General features: G+C 43.7%; 1 protein-coding gene across 1 annotated transcript in view; it reads left to right on the top strand.

The window, feature by feature from the left end:
- The window catches only part of gfod1 (glucose-fructose oxidoreductase domain containing 1), a gene marked incomplete at its 3' end in the record, with an annotated part of 34,369 nt that extends 16,047 nt beyond the window's left edge, over positions 1 to 18,322 (top strand). The window contains exons 2-3 of the mRNA XM_083778803.1: positions 16,360 to 16,553; positions 17,570 to 18,322. Of these exons, the coding sequence (XP_083634929.1) occupies positions 16,360 to 16,553; positions 17,570 to 18,322 (947 nt within the window). The remainder of the gene's footprint in view (positions 1 to 16,359; positions 16,554 to 17,569) is intronic.
- Positions 18,323 to 19,963: the final 1,641 nt, after the last annotated feature.

Below are 19,963 nucleotides of genomic sequence, written 5' to 3'. Positions count from 1 at the left end.
CTTTTATGACAGTGGCCACAGTAAGGATTGGACACAATGTACAGTTAACTTTCTTCTAGGGGTGCACGATTATGCCCCCCTAGTGAGACCAGCTGTCACTGTCGGGTGGAAAGAAGATGGTGGCTTGACGGCCCGGGTATCGGAGGAGACCCGAGGCTTTCTTCACGTTCCCAATGACTGATTGTGGGGGTTAGCAGAGATGGAGTACTCGTAGAGAGGCTGGGGAATTGGGAATTGGCTTTACTAAATTGGGACTTGAAGGGGAGGACATTTTTCTTTATTCTTTTGTCTTGAAGGGGCATGTTTTGCAATAATACTCTTTTCATTAGATTATGTCTGCCCTATGATTCCTGGGATCTATACTATTGAAATTACAATAAAAAGATTTTGAAAATAAAAAAGGAACTCAATATCCTGCCCCCAAGCACTACGATTCACCAAACCCATGGAGGGAGCACTCGTTTTAGTTCACACTAAAGCCTCAGGGCCTCGCTGTCAGACCGCCTACCTTGTTCTCCAATCACAAATTATCTAAAATATCAGATAGCCTTTGCACCTAGAATGTTGAGTGAACCAAGACGAGCGTTCCCCCTGAAGATTTGCCTTGGATTAACTGTCCTGATTCATCTGTCCTTCCAGTAATCCTTTTGTAGTGAATAAAAGAGGGGAGTTAATTTGAGTTGAAATGGGGTCTGGGGCCCCATGTAAGTGCATTTGTTTGTCTGTGGCAACTGCACTAGAGACTGAGTGGGGCTAGTCTCCAGCCACGGTGAGGAAATAATACACTGATAACAGGAGAAACAATATCCGTACAAATGACATTATCAGTACAATATTGTCCTCTGAATGGATGATAAGTTACATCATTATATTAGCTCTTGTGCTTTGTGTGCAAATCCAGACTGTTAATTTGACTCGGAGAGTAAATAGATCTTTTTGAGTTAGATTAACGGTGCAGCGCTCGGGGACCGATACCAGTTCTAATGCCACTGCCTGTAACTTGGTCAAGGACACTGCGAAAAGCATGCATGTTTTTTTAACCTCTTAAACCCCAGGGGGGTCCAGGAGGGAAAATCTAAAATATCGGAGTTGGAACCTGAGACCTTAACCAGCCCCATTTACCCGCTGAGAGCTGTTCATGAGGTGGACAGCCGCTGCCCCCGCCGGCGGGGGATTGGGGCTTGGACAAAATACCCAACCTCAGTAGTTGAGTCAAAGTATTTTTGGCATCGGGACTAGGAGTTGTGCAACCTCTCCTTCCTATTTTAAAGTTTGTCTCCCGTGGTCAGCAACCTCCCCACTCTTGGCATAAATTCTACTTTTAACAGGGTATTCAATACAAATTTCTGTAACATGCTTAAGTTAGATTCTTAATATTATTTTAAACAATCAATGTGTGAAATTGTTTGGCATAAGGGGATGCTTATACGCATGAAGAACACTGTCCTGGTGGCCAATTAGCCACACAGCGGAGCTCCATAGCAACCATTTTGCCCCCTTTTTGAAGCACCCTATAATGTGACATTTACGGTGCCACAATAATTAATTGGAGAGGGCAGAATGGTGGAGGTAATTTATGCAATCCAATAACTCGGCATTTATTCATTATCGTAACAACGCTCGAATTACAAATTGAATTAGTTTAATGTGCCAATTAACAACACGCATGCAAATTGTAGCAGAGTGCCTCGAAGCCTCTGCCTGAATACCAAAATCCTAATATCTTCCCCGGCCAAGCCAACTAGTGGTTAAGATGTTCGGCTTTGTTGCCCCGCCCGGTTTCGAAGAATCCTGGGCATTATATACACAAACACATGAAATAGTGTTCGTGCATAGCGTAAAAATAAGCAATATACTGCACTGGTTCTCAATATGGGGTCTGGGTACCCCCAGTTGTCCTTTGAAGAGGTTCCAGGGTGTCCTGACTCCCCGTCCAGCTAGTCTTGCAGAGCAGAGCCGGCTGAGTGGTTAATGGTTATAGGCTAGCGGTTAGTGTGGGACATTTGCGGTCGTAGTGGCTAAATATGGTGCTTGCGGAACTCTGCTAAAGCCTCCTGACCGCATCACTGGCATGCCAATAATCACGATAAAGCACACCATCTTATGTAATATTGCTTAAATGGAGTTTATCTAGCAGAGATCATTGAGGATTTAATAGTATATAGATGGGGTTCCCAGAGATTAAAAAAAATCATGTCAAGGTCTGTGGTGGCCTAATGCATATCAGACTGGGGGGTCTTTTAAATTAAAAATGTTGAGTCCAATCCGTGGGGTTGGTAGGTATCCATCTCTTATAGTAGCAAGCCACTCTGTAACATGGCATAATCCATAATGGCACCACTTACGCACATTTGGGAATGCTATAAACTCCTATTAACTGATAGGGACAGTCGGCTATAATATAAGTGAGGCTAATGCTTCTTGACACTGCTACCACAGGCCCTGCCATTTACTAATGGACCTGGTCCTCCCACCAACGTGCACCAGGGTACAGTACATGCTATTATATTTTGTATTTACTGCTTTAGTAGATGTGTGTTTCACAGAATATATTTCCATTTTGACCTGAGATAAGATTTAAAAAAATGTCTTCTACATCCTGATAGTTTCTGAAAAAGCTATGTCAGTCGTTCTTCGATTTTTCTAAAATAGCAGACCTACAAGCTCCTAACGCGCCACTCGGTGGCGCGCTATGAGCTTGTAGATCTGCTATTTTTCAATAGCTAAAGCATAACATAATGCTAACACCAAAAGGGGTTCCCGCCCCAAAATGGGTTAACTTGTAATCTGCTGTAACACAGAATGTGATGCCGTTCAGGCCAGCAGGGATATCGTTTTCAGTCAGTGCCGCTTTTGTTTCTGGCGACTGGGAAGTCAAACGTTATTCTGCCTTCAGAGTATAGTGTTCATCCATCGGTGCTTAAAAAGCAATGCTATTTACATGCAAATTTCAGACTGAGGAGACATGCCAGCCGCATAATAAGAGATTAGTCAACTCGGAAGCTTGTTTTCTGCAAATCCGACAAGAAAGTAATGCTGGCGAGAAGAATGTCTGGTTTCTCCTCTGGTCTCTGTCTCTCTCTCCTCTGCTGTCGTGCTTCGTAATTGCTTTAAGGTAGATTCAATTTGGGATAATCGGCAGAAAGATGAGTCTGTTACTCTGTTATTATGGTCCTCTGGCTCTCATTTCTGCTCTATTCCTGTCGTCTGCCAATTCAGTAAAGGTTGATAATATGCTCACTGGCTTTTTAACTCGCTGGCTGCAAACTCCATTCATGAGTTGTCCTGACTGAACAGTATTCAAATCATTTAGGTCTAACATCTTCTGAAATTATTTTTGTACTTACGTACACACCATCACACATACGTACAGAGACTTGTGTGTGTAATGTGTATAGATGGATGCTTTAAGACCAATCTCTTACCAGTATAGAGAGTATGCACTATGCATAAAGTAAAGTGAGTATGGCAACGTGAGTTTAATGTTGTTTAATGCAATTAGATAGGACTTCTCTGTTTAGATGTATGGGCTGTCAAGGCCAGAAAGTCATTTTTTGCCACTCAGTACAGTCAGTAGTCAGTATAGTATACTATACTATAGGCGTTCCCACATAACTTCTGGGTATGATGATGATGATGATGATGTCACACGCATACCCTCTATTGGACGACAGGCACCTAATGGTCTAAACTGGTCTTAGTCATCCATTGTTCTTCTGCCTCTCATGTTGTTTTAGCTTATTGTTTTTATCTGTGTATCTGTCTATCCATCCAAGGCATCCTGCTTCATACACTCATACAGTGACACACATTCACACTGGGAGGCCCAGTGCTGTCGGGCACTGAGCAGCTGGTGGATTTAGTGCCTTGCACAAGGGCACTTCAGTCAGTGGTACTGTAGGTGAACGACCACTCTAAACGATTAATTTCCAAGGATACATGCTGAATTTACAACCTCTTTTGGACCACTTAAGCCCTATACCTTGTTTCCTATGGCTATGGGGTCCCTCTGGGGTCTTTACTAGGTTTCCTTTTGTCCCTCTCTGCACCACATCTCAGAAAATGGCCAATCTACAAGCTCACAATGCATCACAGCTTGTGAGCTTGTATAGGTCTGCTATTTGTGTCAAATGTTTTTTTGCTCAATGGTAGATTATTATGACATGCTAGGTATTTCTTCATAGGGATGCTACGGTTCATGTTGTTAATTATTAAATCAAATGATTATTTGGCTTCAATGGTAGCCATTATTAGGCTATTTTCTCCCCTTGCTCTTTGATGTGTGTGTGCCTTTTGTTTTACTATTGTTGTCCTGGCGATCAAAAGACTGTACTGTAGACCTAGTGGGAACCTTTTTATGGTCGCATGAAGAAAAGATTTCTTCATGGGAAGAAATAAATATTTCATATTTTAAATAAGGCTATAATGATAAAGAGTCAAATTGGGATTAGGGTGAGGGGTTCAATTACAGGATGTTGACGTTCAGTGTGGTGGATATTACAGTTAAAGTTAGATTGGGAAAATGAATGAAAATGCTTTTGATGTCCCCACAAAGATGGTAAGACAAACCTGTATGAGATCCGTAGAACGTCCAGGATTCAAACTTGGGTCTCCCGCGTGAAAGTCCAATCAATATCTTAACCCATTTTGGTGTTTTAAACATTATGTTATAATTTAGCTATTGAAAAATAGCAGATCTACAAGCTCATAGCGCGCCACCGAGTGGCGCGCTACGAGCTTGTAGGTCTGCTATTTTTGAAAAAATCGTGAAAATGTGGCACAAATCAGAAAACAGAAAACTGTCAAGATTTAGAAGACATTTAATAAATGTCGACGTCAGGCCTAAATGGGTTAACCGCTAGACCAAAGGGACAATATGGACCGGGTGCACAGATATTAGACTTTTGAAGCCATCATCAGGCTGAGGCTCTGAGTCACTCTGCTACACGTGCATGTGCGTGACTGTGAGGTCACCAGTACACGCCCCATTCCCCAGTGCACAATTGCATGCTGGACATGCAATCCCATCACAAATGACAACTACATGTCACGATGGACAAATTTTATTGTTAGATTACATTCATGGTGCTTTGAATCTGTGTGGGAAACTACAAGTTTTCGTACAAACTATAGGCATGTCGGGGTGCATACTTACTACTTAGTTTAGACTAGTTGGTTAGACATGGGTTAAGGTTAGGTTTAGGTGTGCTGCCCCGTGGGAGGTTAGGTTTAGGCTGAGGGTTTGAGATAGGTTGTAGTTGTAGGGCTAATGACTGGTCTAACCAATGACTAGTCTAAACCAAAAACGGTCTTAACTGCACCCGTGTCTGTGAATTATCAGTGGTGCACCACGGTAGTAGTTTATGGTTGGTGTATTTGCATGATGCTGCCTGGAGACAATAAATGGTAAAATGGTGCATTATTGGGGAAGTGCAACTGATTACCACGCCACAACACTGAATATGAATATTCGTAATTCATAATATTCTGTATAAATACGTAGGTACTGAGGCAGTGAGAGACATATTTTAGACCTTAGAATGAATATGAATTATGTTTCGTGTCACCACAGTAAGAGTCTCCCTTGTGTGGGTCCATTTTATGCACTGGATATTACAGTATATAGGCCACCGAGTGGCGCGCTACGAGCTTGTAGGTCTGCTATTTTTGAAAAATCGTGAAAATATTTATTGGACTAAAAGACTAGATAAGACAAAGAAAAGAAAAAAGAAAGGAAAAACGGGGCACGTTTTCATTCTGAATGAGTCATTACATTATAGATTGTGTAAAGAGTGGAGAGACCCCTCTGCCTTCGTGGAGACCGGTTTTCCCCAGTTCTGTCTATTTGTGGCGTTCTGGAGTGGAGGGTCTATTGTGTTCGGCTGTCACACTGAATACTTTAGCATCCTCATTAAGCCACCTGGTCCCCCCCCCCCAGTCCAGCTGTTGGCGACTTTCCAATGATGGGCCTTTGTTATTAAATTTAACTTGATTTCATTTCAGCGTTTGGAATACATTCACAACTGTCCGCTATAGACATGTACCGGTATACATTATGAGTGTTCTTTGTTGAATTTCGTGTTTTTTTTATATTGTGACCCGTAAAGACGTGTGACCAGTTGTGTAGATAATTTACAGTTACAGTACTTAGCACTTCCTGTCCGTCCTTCCTTCCTTAGCATTATTGTCTCCACCAGGCCGAAGGCATGGGGGAGAGTATGTTTTGCACTCCGTCCGTCCGCGTGTCCGTCCGTCCGTGTGTCCGTCCGTCCGTCCGTGAGCAGCTAATCTCGGCCACCGTTAACTCGGTCGATGCCAAATTTTGCACACACACTCCCTGGATGCCAACCATGAACCTCTGCCCCAAACCTTCCAGAACGGCCTGTTATAGCGCCACCAGGAGGCCGCTTTGTGCAAAACAAGTTTTTGCACAGTACACCTACAGATTTTGTCCAAACATCACGCAAATTGGTACACAGTCTCTCTAGAGCCATTCAACCAAACCGGTCTTTCAGATTTCTCAGACTCCATCCTGATTGGTTAAGATTGGCTTCCAAAATTCACAGGAATGCTCAGTTTCAAACAAAATGCTGCAAATCATGAACACATCGCGTGATTTCCGTGAAATTGTGCACCCACATTCCCACTAGGCCGAGGACGAAATGCCACATGAACAATTTCAACTCAGCCTCAAGGTGGCGCTATAACTGGCCCAAAAGTGTTTTTACCTCTAACTGCACGGATCTGTGGATAACTTTGTATGCCAACTCCCTAGAGGCCAAGGAAAAACCTTTGCCTGGAATTTTTCACATCTGCTCTTTATAGCGCCACCAGGAGGCCGACATATGTAAAACACATTTTCTATTATTACTCCTTCACATTTTATCCAAATTTCACGCAAATCGGTACACATGATCTCCATAGTCATGTGATCAAGACAGGTTTGTTTGATTTCTCATATTCCATCCTGATTGGCCACGATTGGCTCCTACAGTTTTCAGGAGTAGCAAATGGCCACAACTCCTCAACGCAGCGTCCGATTGCCATGAAACTGTGCACGCATTTTCCCACTAGGCTGAGGAAGAATCCTGGTGGAGACCTGTGCCGATTGGCACTTTATCTAGTTGTTGCTGTTGCTGAATTGTTATTCGTGTATGTGTGCGCACACACACACACACACACGCATGCATGAACAACACATTCCTATTGTAGTCACGTGTCAGACATATAGCTGATCACGTCCATGTGACGTGCTGTGGGCTTGTGGATCGGTTATAAATTAGACATGAAGATGTAGAGGATGAAGGTGTTTATTAGAGAGGAATAGGATGGGAGCTCAGAGTCATTAGTATATTGTGCAGCATAGGATGGGAGCTCAGAGTCATTAGTATATTGTGCAGCATAGGATGGGAGCTCAGTGTCATTAGTATATTGTGCAGTCAGAGAGGAATAGGATGGGAGCTCAGAGTCATTAGTATATTGTGCAGCATAGGATGGGAGCTCAGAGTCATTAGTATATTGTGCAGTCAGAGAGGAATAGGATGGGAGCTCAGAGTCATTAGTATATTGTGCAGTCAGAGAGGAATAGGATGGGAGCTCAGAGTCATTAGTATATTGTGCAGTCAGAGAGGAATAGGATGGGAGCTCAGAGTCATTAGTATATTGTGCAGTCAGAGAGGAATAGGATGGGAGCTCAGAGTCATTAGTATATTGTGCAGCATAGGATGGGAGCTCAGTGTCATTAGTATATTGTGCAGTCAGAGAGGAATAGGATGGGAGCTCAGAGTCATTAGTATATTGTGCAGTCAGAGAGGAATAGGATGGGAGCTCAGAGTCATTAGTATATTGTGCAGTCAGAGAGGAATAGGATGGGAGCTCAGAGTCATTAGTATATTGTGCAGTCAGAGAGGAATAGGATGGGAGCTCAGAGTCATTAGTATATTGTGCAGTCAGAGAGGAATAGGATGGGAGCTCAGAGTCATTAGTATATTGTGCAGCATAGGATGGGAGCTCAGAGTCATTAGTATATTGTGCAGTCCGAGAGGAATAGGATGGGAGCTCAGAGTCATTAGTATATTGTGCAGCATAGGATGGGAGCTCAGAGTCATTAGTATATTGTGCAGCATAGGATGGGAGCTCAGAGTCATTAGTATATTGTGCAGTCAGAGAGGAATAGGATGGGAGCTCAGAGTCATTAGTATATTGTGCAGTCAGAGAGGAATAGGATGGGAGCTCAGAGTCATTAGTATATTGTGCAGTCAGAGAGGAATAGGATGGGAGCTCAGAGTCATTAGTATATTGTGCAGTCAGAGAGGAATAGGATGGGAGCTCAGAGTCATTAGTATATTGTGCAGCATAGGATGGGAGCTCAGAGTCATTAGTATATTGTGCAGTCAGAGAGGAATAGGATGGGAGCTCAGAGTCATTAGTATATTGTGCAGTCAGAGAGGAATAGGATGGGAGCTCAGAGTCATTAGTATATTGTGCAGTCAGAGAGGAATAGGATGGGAGCTCAGAGTCATTAGTATATTGTGCAGTCAGAGAGGAATAGGATGGGAGCTCAGAGTCATTAGTATATTGTGCAGCATAGGATGGGAGCTCAGAGTCATTAGTATATTGTGCAGTCAGAGAGGAATAGGATGGGAGCTCAGAGTCATTAGTATATTGTGCAGTCAGAGAGGAATAGGATGGGAGCTCAGAGTCATTAGTATATTGTGCAGTCAGAGAGGAATAGGATGGGAGCTCAGTCATTAGTATAGTGTGCAGTCGGAGCCATGCAACAGAGCGAGAGGTCATCATCACACTGCAGCTGTTTTCTCTGCCTCTGTGTCTCTTCCTGCCTGTCTCTACAAATCTCTCTCTCTCTCTCTCTCTCTCTCTCTCTCTCTCTCTCTCTCTGATCCTTTCATCCTCTCTCCATAAGCTCTCTCCTGCCAGATCTTCTAGCCTGAGTTTATTTAAACCACTCTCTATTTTTAACATCCTTCTCAGCAAACGGTAGATCCAAATGACCTCCTCAATTGATTAAAAGAATATGCCTCTTTCTGTTGATGAACTAATAGTCCAATGGTATTCATCATTATCTGTGGTGTTACATAGTAATGTCTCACTTCACAATCACTACATTCGCAACCACTACAGTACTATTACCACAGGCAGTCTACCATTCATTCACTGTGTGTGTGCTACTGTGCTTATACCACAAATATAAGCAATAGCATAGATATAAAAGTATCCATAGGTCATATGCACATGCATATTTCTTTGTTCACAGCCACCTGTTTTGCAGGGGGGGGGGGATTCAATGACACTTGTTATGGATACAATAACCAATGCATTATATCGAGCAGCAAACATGTCACAGAGAGGCGCCGTGAAATGATTACTTCCTCTTCCATGTTTGACATGATGAAAGCATATTGTTACTATGAGTGGAAACATCCATGCTACTACAGTGGACTTATTATCTATTTCTATAGTGTACATTAATTAGTGGCATGGTCTGAAAATGAGTCCTTGTTGGAACAATGAGTACTATCAATACTATCTAATAAGTATATCACTTATTATAATCAAAGAAAACAAATTGTCATTGAAATGAAACCTGGAGCTCTAGTGCCAAGGTCAACAGATATCCCACAAACAGAATGGGTTTTCATTATCAGGATGAGAGCCTATTCACGTTATTATAAACAGGATAAGGTGTTTCAATAAACGAGGTAGAAGTGTGAGATGACCTCCAAATGAGCCATTGTTTTATGTTCATAACAGTCAGTAACCTATAGTACTCATAATAATCCCAGCATTCGCTTTCACAGGATCTGACTGAATGACTCCTGAGACATAGCTGAATGTTCTATCGTGATCTCAATTAGCTTGATGAGTTGTAGGTGTTGGGTGTCTTATATGATAAATGGTTCATTTATATAAATGGTGAATTGAGCATTTATATTTGCATCTTTATCCAAGACGCTATTCAGTATTCACACACATTCATACACAGATGGCGAAGGAAACCATGCAAGGCACCAACCGGGCACAGCAATTAGGAGTTCAGTGTCTTGCTCAAGGACACTTCAGTAACTAGGTGAGCCCAGTATCGAACATTGTACTCCAAATCTCGTTGTGAGCTTTGCACCTTGCACTGTAGATCGGGCTATTTTCGCAGAATGTTCACCCCAGTTTGTCATGTGGTTAATCCACCGTTCCCCATGAGGATGTGACAGAGGATTCTGTATCCTTACTGTGGGCAGGCCAACGACATACACACACCATGCTATCATTACATGTCATGGATGAGATACACGCTGACCTACAGATATCTGTATCTCTCTCTCTCTCTCTCTCTCTCTCTCTCTCTCTCTCTCTCTCTCAGTGTTTTGGCTAGCTGGTGGCAAAGTGTTTGAAGTCTCTAGATTGGATGTGCGTCCATTATTTATGCTCTGGGACTGAGCGGCTAAAGCTAAAGGCTTCTTTCTGCTCCATTACTATGCCCCCACGGGGCCATGGAGCATTACATGCCTGTTGAGTTCCACACTAACATCAGACGCATCAGAGTGCAGTGGTTCCTAACCTTATCTTTATTTTTTACCTGGAAGCCCCCCCTTCTTATATCTGACAAAATCAGAGAGAGGGTCTGATTTTCAGACTCGCTTTCACAATTCATTTTAGACGGGAACCCCTTTTGATGTTTTAAACATTATGTTATAATTTAGCTATTGAAAAGCTTGTAGGTCTGCTATTTTTGAAAGATCGTGAAAATAGAAGAATGTCAGGCCTAGAGATCGATTAACTGTTAACTCTCTCTCTCTCTCTCTCTCTCTCTGCCTCTCTCTCTGCCTCTCTCTCTCTCTCTCTCTCTCTCTCTCTGCCTCTCTCTCTGCCTCTCTCTCTGCCTCTCTCTCTCTCTGCCTCTCTCTCTCTTGTTGTCCAGAGAAGTCATCTCTGTTGTTCTACTGTATAGTATCTAATATCACTTCACCTTTCTCTGCTCTGCTATCACAGTACTGTAGTTGCACACGCACACGCACGCACACACACACACACACACACGCACACACACACACCCACCTTCTGGCTGAGATGCGGTCACTCTGGTGACTCAACAGGCTGACCTGGGTAAGCCAGCTGTGACATTTCGGAGGAGAAAGGAGATGAAAGGTTGTTGCTAGCGAGCGGTTTAATTTGACAAAAGGTCATCAGTGAATGCCTGGCCGAGAGGCGAAGGAAGGCCACAGTGGAATAGCAGTATAGCACACATCTATACATTGGCAGCAGGGTTTTCGGATTCCTCATATATATCGCAATGTATTGTTTTATTTATTCGTAGGTAAAAAAATAAAATGGCACGGTGTTAAATCTATACCTAATCAAATGAAAAATATTAATGTTTTCATACCCATGAAATGACTTTAATATTAGGGAGACACTCTTGGGCTTCTGCTGTTCTTTATCCAACTCGACGGCCAGGCGAGGCATGACGCTTTTGAAACTTAAACCATTCTGTTTAAATCATTCTGATTCCGAAAACATTTGAGCAATGCAGTACATACTGTAAATGTGAGCCAAATCTCCAGTGGTCGAAAGTGAATTCAAGCGTAGCGTTAGTTCATTGCGGCACGGAAGGCAGATGGTTTAGATATGTGTGTACATAGTGTGTTTATATATATATATATGTGTGTACATGGTTCCCCCTCATTCATTCCCCTTAGTGATCTATACTGCTTCTTTAATCCATTCTGGGCTTTAGCTATTGAAAAATAGCAGATCTACAAGCTACGAGCTTGTAGGTCTGCTATTTTTGAAAAATCGAAGAACGACTGACATAGAAACATAGCTTTTTCAGAAAACTGTCAGGATGTAGAAGACACTTTTAGAATCTGATCTCAGGTCAAAATGGGTTAAGTCTGCTGCCTCTCCAGGCCACGCCCTCATTCCCACAGTGCCACAGGCCTACTTAAGCAGCCTCAGCTCTCTCTACTCATTCTTTGCATGCTGAGCTGTCAAAGCAGCTCGTGCGGCGTCTGCGTGAAAATTTCCACCCACCTCCCCGGCCTCCTCCCTGTAATTCTTACTTCCAGGGGTTATGGGATATTATTGTATTGTTTGCGATTGTGTAGAACTGTAGATGCATTGTGCTGAATCATGTATTATTACTGTGTATTGTTGTTGTTCATGGATTATTGTATCTTTGGCTCTGCTCTGGGGGGGTCATTGATATCAGAGCTGTGTCTCGGTGCACAGATAACCGGAGATATCAATGTGATATCAGAGCTGTGTCTCGGTACGCAGATCATCTGATAACACATGAGCAGAGCCACACCGCCATACTAACATGCAATAGCTTTGCAATAAATGGTTTATGGTCAATCTGAGCTGAAGTGTCTCAATGAACTAAGTACACCAAATATGATTGTTCACAGCAGAACTGAACTGTATAAGGGGGAAGGCGGGGGGGGGGGTCAATGACTTGTTGAGGAAGGTGTGGTGGTGGGTGGGGTTATCCCGTGGGGGCATTCCCTCAGAACTGGGTCAGAGGGATTAATATGCTGGTGTGGCTGGGTGTAGCCAATCGGAGCTAATGGTGGATTAGCATGAGAAGAAGTTTCACTTCCAAAAATTCCCCGCCACCTCCCAGCTAGAAGTGGAAGTGTGGCGGTATGTTGATTTTCACACGCTCGGGGTTTCTGCCAGTGTTTTGTCCCCCTGTTGTTTATGTGTGACCAGAAAAGTAAGTGCCAAAGCTGATCGGTCAGATGCCATGTGGCTGGACATAGGGTAATGCAGCTTTCTTTGAAACAGTAAATTCCTGTTTTCTTAGTTTTTTCCTTTGATTTCATGTTTGTTTGTTTTTTCGTCTGACCCAGAGCCATAGAGTAAGACAGAGTTACGACAACTCTGTTCACTTCATGGGGCTTCAGTCCAATGGCGGCTCTTCTACATAGACTTGTATTGGCGAATAGTTACTAGTTGTTTTCTGCCCCCTCAAGGTCGTAACTCTGTCTGTTGGCATAATAGTTTGTTTTTGTTCAAGCACCTCTCTGATTCACTTCAACAAAGAATCCTTTTCTCCGCTTTCAGGATAATGTATTTGAGAAAATGTAATCTCTCATTGTTGGCACCTTGGCATGCATTACTGTGTGTGGACCCATTTCCTTAACCACTTTAAACCTTGGGCAGATGAAAGATTAAAAACAAAAACAATCCAACATTTTTGTGTGATAACCGCAATCAAAAAGCTCACAATGCGTCTCACCACGACACGTTGAGAGCTTTCATATCTGCTATTTTCTGTATTATTTTTATTTTCTGATGACATTATAGCTGTCTCAGGCAGGGGGTTAACTGCGATGACTCATTCTTTTTGGGGACCCCCCCAGCGGTTCTTGTATTCATTTTACTGAGTTTAAGGTTAGGAATTAGTTTAGGGTTAGGCATAGGCATTAGGTTTACGCATAGTTGAGGTTACCTGGTGGCGACCGTTTCGAGGTCGCCGGATTTGACCCGGGACGAGCGTATTTTGGGGTGAGCGTTTTTTTGTATTCCTCACTCCTTGGCTTGAGGTCATGGAGACGTTCATGAAATACGAGTTTATAAATGGCGCTGCATGCAGTATTGTGACGTATATCTAACACTGCTAGCAAATGGTTTATCTTGTCTCGTGGGGTATACAGTACCTTAGTGCGACTAGTCATTGGTCCGAAACACGACAACCCACCTCAAACCCTATCCTAACCATAACCGCAAGCACGGGAGCAGGCGCTACTCCGAGGTGCGGAAGCATGTCGAACCAATGCTCCGTCGGACCATAGCGTGCCTCCCTGTCTCGTGACACTGTCATGTCAGGTCATGTACTGTATTTCTTGGCATGCAGTGGCTGTCACACAAGACACATCCATCAATCTTGCATACTGTGTAGATGTCACTTACTTTCTTCCCCAGGAGTAATTTTCCTTTATTTTCTTCTCCTATTAAAACATTCTACTGTACAGTACTCTGGGGGGGGCAACCTAATACTCTTGACATTGTGGGGTTTTAGTTGTACTATAACAGCCTGTGCTGAAAGCCATCCTCTCTCTCTCTTGCACTGTCCTCAAGAGACTGTAAAGGGATATGTTTTGTCACTCTTTGTTAAAATAGCTCTAGAAACATCTAGTAATCGAGTAATCATTCTTTTGTTAGTATTGTGTTATTTTGTTAGTATTTCATGTCCCCCCCCCCCCCCAGCAACAGGTTTCAGATGCTGTCTCTCCAGCTGTCTTTAGTAAACGGAAACTGCATTTTCATTGGGTTGGGGATACCAATTTCATCCAGTCAGGAGAGGGAGAATCCATGCTGTATGTAGGGATACAGATAAAAACACCTGAAATTGGAAGTGAATCAAGTGATGAAACAAAATCAGCGGACACATTTGGAACTGAAACACTCGAGCTGATTAATTAATTCTCTCTTCAGATTGGATTAAATTGGTGGCACACCTGATAATTTATTTTCTATAACTAATATATTCAATAGCAAAAAAATCACACCTGTGTGAACTGAGTGGTGCAACTCCTCTCTCTCCCTCTCTCCTCTCTCCTCTCTCTCTCAAGCAAGCAACAGTGCAACACTATCTCTTTCTCTCTCTGTTTCTGGTACAACAGCGCCACTTTTGCCCCTACTGGTACTCTAAACGGACATAGTCACATAGGTTAGGTTAGGACATAGGGACATTGCTATTCCTTGGAGTGGTTGTACCACTCTGAAATATCCCTTATAGCACCTATGACTTTCCTGTCTTTGTCTCTGTACTGGCACATTAAACAAGAAAGGGAAGCCATTAAAACATATTGTCGCTGTCGGGTGGAAACCTTCCAAAACAGTGTATGTTAAAAAATAGCTGATCTACAAGCTTGTGAGCTTGTACGTAGCTTGTAGCTTGTGAGCTTTTAGATGAGCAATGTCATTGCCACTCTTGTGTGACACCAAGAAGTATGCCATTATTTTACGGGTGGGGCGTTAAAGAATTGAGTTATGAGGTTTCTGCCTGACAGAGACCCATAATATCCTTCTTTCTGACCTCAGTAAAGTACACGCAGCTCTCTAAGCAGTGTGGTATTATTGCCACAGAAGTGAAGAACATTCTGCCTGCTCGCCAACACATTCCATTTTTATGGTTCTCTCTCCTCTGCATTCCATTTTTTTATGGTTCTGGACATGATATTATATATTATATTACTAGACCAACAAAATAAAATAATGTTGAGTGACACTGACACAGTATAGTCAACAAAACGTCTCAATGAATATACCTATATTAAAATGTCTTACTGGATGGACCAGCGGACCACGGCTACGTCACTCTGACTCAGACATAACCATAAACATACCCGATATATTCCCATATATAGGCATATATTGAGATCTTATTATCCAGAGGCACAGATCCGACCACCATGGCCATATATGGTCATGTGCAGAAATGGGACACAGGATGCAGAGATCTCCATATATGGGCACAAAAGTGACACAGACAGACTGGTACAGCTGGTACTCTGACCAAACTATGACTCGGACATAATTGGTTGTATCGGCGGTGCGATCTCGGTGTGAACCTGTAGTTTTAACCTGTACTTCTAACAAAATAACATATTGACAGTGATGTGTGTGACACACGCGCACACACACACACACACACACACACACACACACACACACACACACACACACACACACACACACACACACAGAGAGAGAGCTTTGAAGATGCTGAACATTGTGTTTCATCATAAGGATTCCCCTCTGTTTTAAACGTCCCCGTCTGGTTCCAGGGAGAATGGACGTTGAGTCAGCTATTTAGTGAGTTTTTGCTGCGTAGCAATCACCCGGAGGACATTATTAACTCTGCTTTACTGAACCTGGTTGGATGAGATGAGATGATGCTGTGACTAGTATTTGAAAATGGATGATCCAGTGAAAAATAAATGGAGGCCTAGTATAGGACCTTGGGGACTCCAGGCAATGAAATATATAGGGGTTAAGAAAGTGGTTAAGCTCACAACACGTTGTTAGCTTGTATGTAGGTCAGCTATTTTCAATATTTTAGATTTTTTTGTTGAAAGTTTTGGAAACGTTTTATCTATGATTATGCCCAGAATAGGGATTATTTTATTAAATGATTGATTATCGATTATTTGCTATAATTGATCAAATCGATTCATTTGATTAACTGTTGCATCCCTAATTGATTGTGGCCAAATGTGTACGTATTTTCTAAAAGAAAAGTCTATCTCCTCTCTCCTTTTGTTCTGAAGGTATTGTTCTGGTATTTGTTCTGAAGGCATTAATGTTTTCCATCTCCTCTCTCCTTTTGTTCTGAAGGCATCGGCAAGAATGTGATCTGTGACCGCACCGCCACGCCCCTGGACGCCTTCCGCATGATGTCTGCGGCGCAGTACTACCCCAAGCTGCTGAGCATCATGGGAAATGTGCTGCGCTTCCTGCCGGCCTTCGTGCGGATGAAGGAGCTGGTGGAGGAAGGATACGTGGGAGAGTTGCTCGTCTGTGAGGCTCAGGTACTGAACTACAATGAACTGTTCATATGTGGGAGAGCTGCTGGTCTGTGAGGCTCAGGTACTGAACTACAATAGATTCTGTTCATATGTGGGAGAGCTGTTCATATGTAGGAGAGCTGCTGGTCTGTGAGGCTCAGGTACTGAACTACAATGAACTGTTCATATGTGGGAGAGCTGCTGGTATGTGAGGCTCAGGTACAACTACAATGAACTGTTCATATGAGGGAGAGCTGTTCATATGTGGGAGAGCTGCTGGTCTGTGAGGCTCAGGTACAACTACAATGGATTCTGTTCATGATTTATAATCTTTGGATGGGGTGGGGAGGGGGTACATTCCTTCCAGCAAATTCAGTCAAGCTTTCTCAATGAAAAAATGTCTATATATTTTATATATATTTGCCAAAAAAGGGAATAGACTAATTTACATTAACCCATTTTGACCTGAGATCAGATTCTAAAAAATGTCTTCTACATCCTGACAGTTTTCTGAAAAAGCTATGTTTCTATGTCAGTCAGTCGATGCCACTCGGTGGCGCCCTATGAGCTTGTAGATCTGCTATTTTTCAATAGCTAAAGCATAACGTAATGCTAACACCAAAATGGGTTAAGGCTATCATCCCAGACTTATTTTATTGAATACAAATGTATTTCAAAAGATCTGTGCGGTAGAGTATCTATAATATAACTAGCACATCTCCAGTGGTTGGCGGTGGTCCTGACTCCTGACTAACCCATACAACAATGCAAAAAATCCACTGAAACTAACCTGAAAATAGAACTAAACCAGAAAACCCGCTTTGAAAAACATTCAAAATCGAACAACAAAAATTTAAGTAGAAAGGTGTGGCTGCACTGACGTGAGTCGTGAGGAATCCACTGTGTGACTGCATGACCACTTTTCTGTTGGTCTAAACCTAACAAAAAACAGGTTCTCTTCTCAGACTGAGAACAATAAGTGTGTTGCCTAGAGCAACCACCCTAACTAATGCTCTAATGACCTTTGCTCTGTGCCTCAGGTCCACAGTGGGAGTCTGCTGGGCAAGAAGTACAACTGGAGCTGTGACGACCTGATGGGCGGCGGAGGCCTGCACTCGGTGGGCAGCTACATCATCGACCTGCTGACCTTCCTGACGGGCCAGCGGGCGGCCAAGGTCCACGGCTTCCTCAAGACCTTCGTCAAGCAGACGGACCACATCCGGGGCATCCGGCAGATCACCAGCGACGACTTCTGCACCTTCCAGATGGTGCTGGAGGGCGGCGCCTGCTGCACCGTCACGCTCAACTTCAACGTCCCCGGGGAGTTCCGGCAGGAGGTGATCGTGGTGGGCACGGTGGGGAGGCTGACGGTGACGGGCACCGACCTGTACGGGCAGAAGAACGACGGGGCAGAGGGTGGAGGAGGAGGGGGCGGGGGCGGACCGGAGCTGCTCCTGAAGGACACCACGCCTCTGGAGAAGGCCTCTCTGCCGGAGAAGGCCTTCAGCGACATCCCGTCGCCGTTCCTCACCGGAACCATCCGCATGATCCAGGCCGTGCGGCAGGCCTTCCAGGACCAGGACGACCGGCGGACGTGGGACGGGAGGCCGCTGACCATGGCGGCCACCTTCGAGGACTGCCTCTACGCGCTCTGCGTGGTGGACGCCATCAAGAAGTCCAACCAGTGCGGAGAGTGGCAGAACATTGAGGTGATGAAGGAGGAGCCGGAGATCAGCCCCGCCTACCTGATCAGCGAGGCCATGCGGCGGAGTCGGATGTCCCTCTACTGTTAGACCCACACTCCTCGCGGTCCTGTACGGGTCAGGGGACATGGTGGTTAAAAAGTGCAAGGTATTTTAAGGAAATGTTTTTCATTACTGGTTCACATCCATTTCTTCAAGACCTTCACATCTGTAATAGTACTGTTACAGACGCAGAGGGGTAATGGGATACAAATGGCTATGGTTCCGACATGGCTCTGAGTGCTATCACAGCACCCCCTTGTCTCAGAGGTAGGGGAGTAGCAAAGTGTTTAAAACGGGCACATTCTTATTTATTAGAAAGCTTTCTTCCACCAATAGACTAATGACCATTGTCCTTCTGAGACAGATGTTCACCCAGCTGTGGGAAACAAGAGACGCGTTTCTGCGATATGAGGAATTCTGACTGACGACTAATACGACTATCCCCCGTCAAGGAGCAGTTCAGGGAGCGAGAGACGGCCCTTCCTGTTACCTCATCAGCCAATTAAGCTGATTAGCCAATAGGAACACTGGAAAACACCCCTTTCATCCTGCTCGTCTTGATGGAAAGGTTATGAGATTATGTGAACGAAGAGTAACTATTATTTTCCAGGATTCGCTCCTAATTCATTTGAAAGAGACACTGTTGATTTGTCAACGAAGGTTTTCACCACCATGCTAGCTATGTCCATGTGAAATATAAAGTGAAGCACACACCCGTTCTTCTCTTCTCTTCCCCCCATCTTTGTCTGGATGAGAAATATCACACTGTGGGTCAGAGTGAAGATGGACGGAAAAGGATGGGAAGTCTGGAAAGATAACTGTGCCACTATGCTGTTGCGATACTCTGGACTGCTTTATAGTTTTAACTAAGTCCTCCTCTGGAAATGTGAATGTTGAACATGTATAGTGTGCTTGACTACTTCAGTCTTTGTCTCGGTCTGCTCTGTATATGTATGCCTCTGTATGTATGAAACCGGAGAGGGAGAGGGAAAAAAATCAATAGCTTGGCTGGCTGGTGCGGTTTGCAGATGGGTCACTTTAAGTATGCAATATATCTAAGCTAGAAATCCCTGTGGACTTTACTGTGCATCAGCCTGCCTTTAGTAAGGAAAGGAGCCCTCGCCTGCTCTGCATTTAAAAGAGGTTCATATAGTGCTGTGCTTGTATGCAATTAGAGCGGGTTCCAGGGGCCCTCATGGTTCCTTTGAAGGGGGATCCAAATGGACACTTACAGGTCTGTAACTCAGAGTATTTAACTGGAAATACCAACGGTCCAATTACTGTAATACCATAGCGGTCTGTAAGCGTCCAATACCGTATAAGTATACTCTGACCGTATTAAAATGTAACCAAAATGGACCCGTAAGGGGTCCATTTTGGTTCCATTTGAGCTATGGGGGTTCTTGAGAACCTCTGAATTAGACCAAGCTGTGCATCGGTGCTTAAGCCCTATAGTAGCACTGCAACTTGGAATGCATGCATGGCCTTTGCAATGATTACTTTGTGCTGTTAATACTTCCTTCAGATTCTTCTCAAATGTGTATCTTTCTTTCTTTTTTCCCCTTTTTTAAAATGCCCCATTATCTGCGGACCATGATGGCTGTGTAGTATTGCAATGAAATTCCCAGAATTCAGTGTGGTTGAGAGTCGACAATCCTGCACTATGCTGTGAGTGAAAGCTGTGGGTCA

The sequence above is a fragment of the Protomyctophum parallelum genome (genome assembly GCF_964188405.1).
Source record: "Protomyctophum parallelum genome assembly, chromosome: 12".
In the NCBI taxonomy this organism is placed as follows: Eukaryota; Metazoa; Chordata; class Actinopteri; order Myctophiformes; family Myctophidae; genus Protomyctophum; species Protomyctophum parallelum.
The sequence above is the reverse complement of the archived record's forward strand: the minus strand, read 5'-3'. Positions and strand labels throughout refer to the sequence as shown.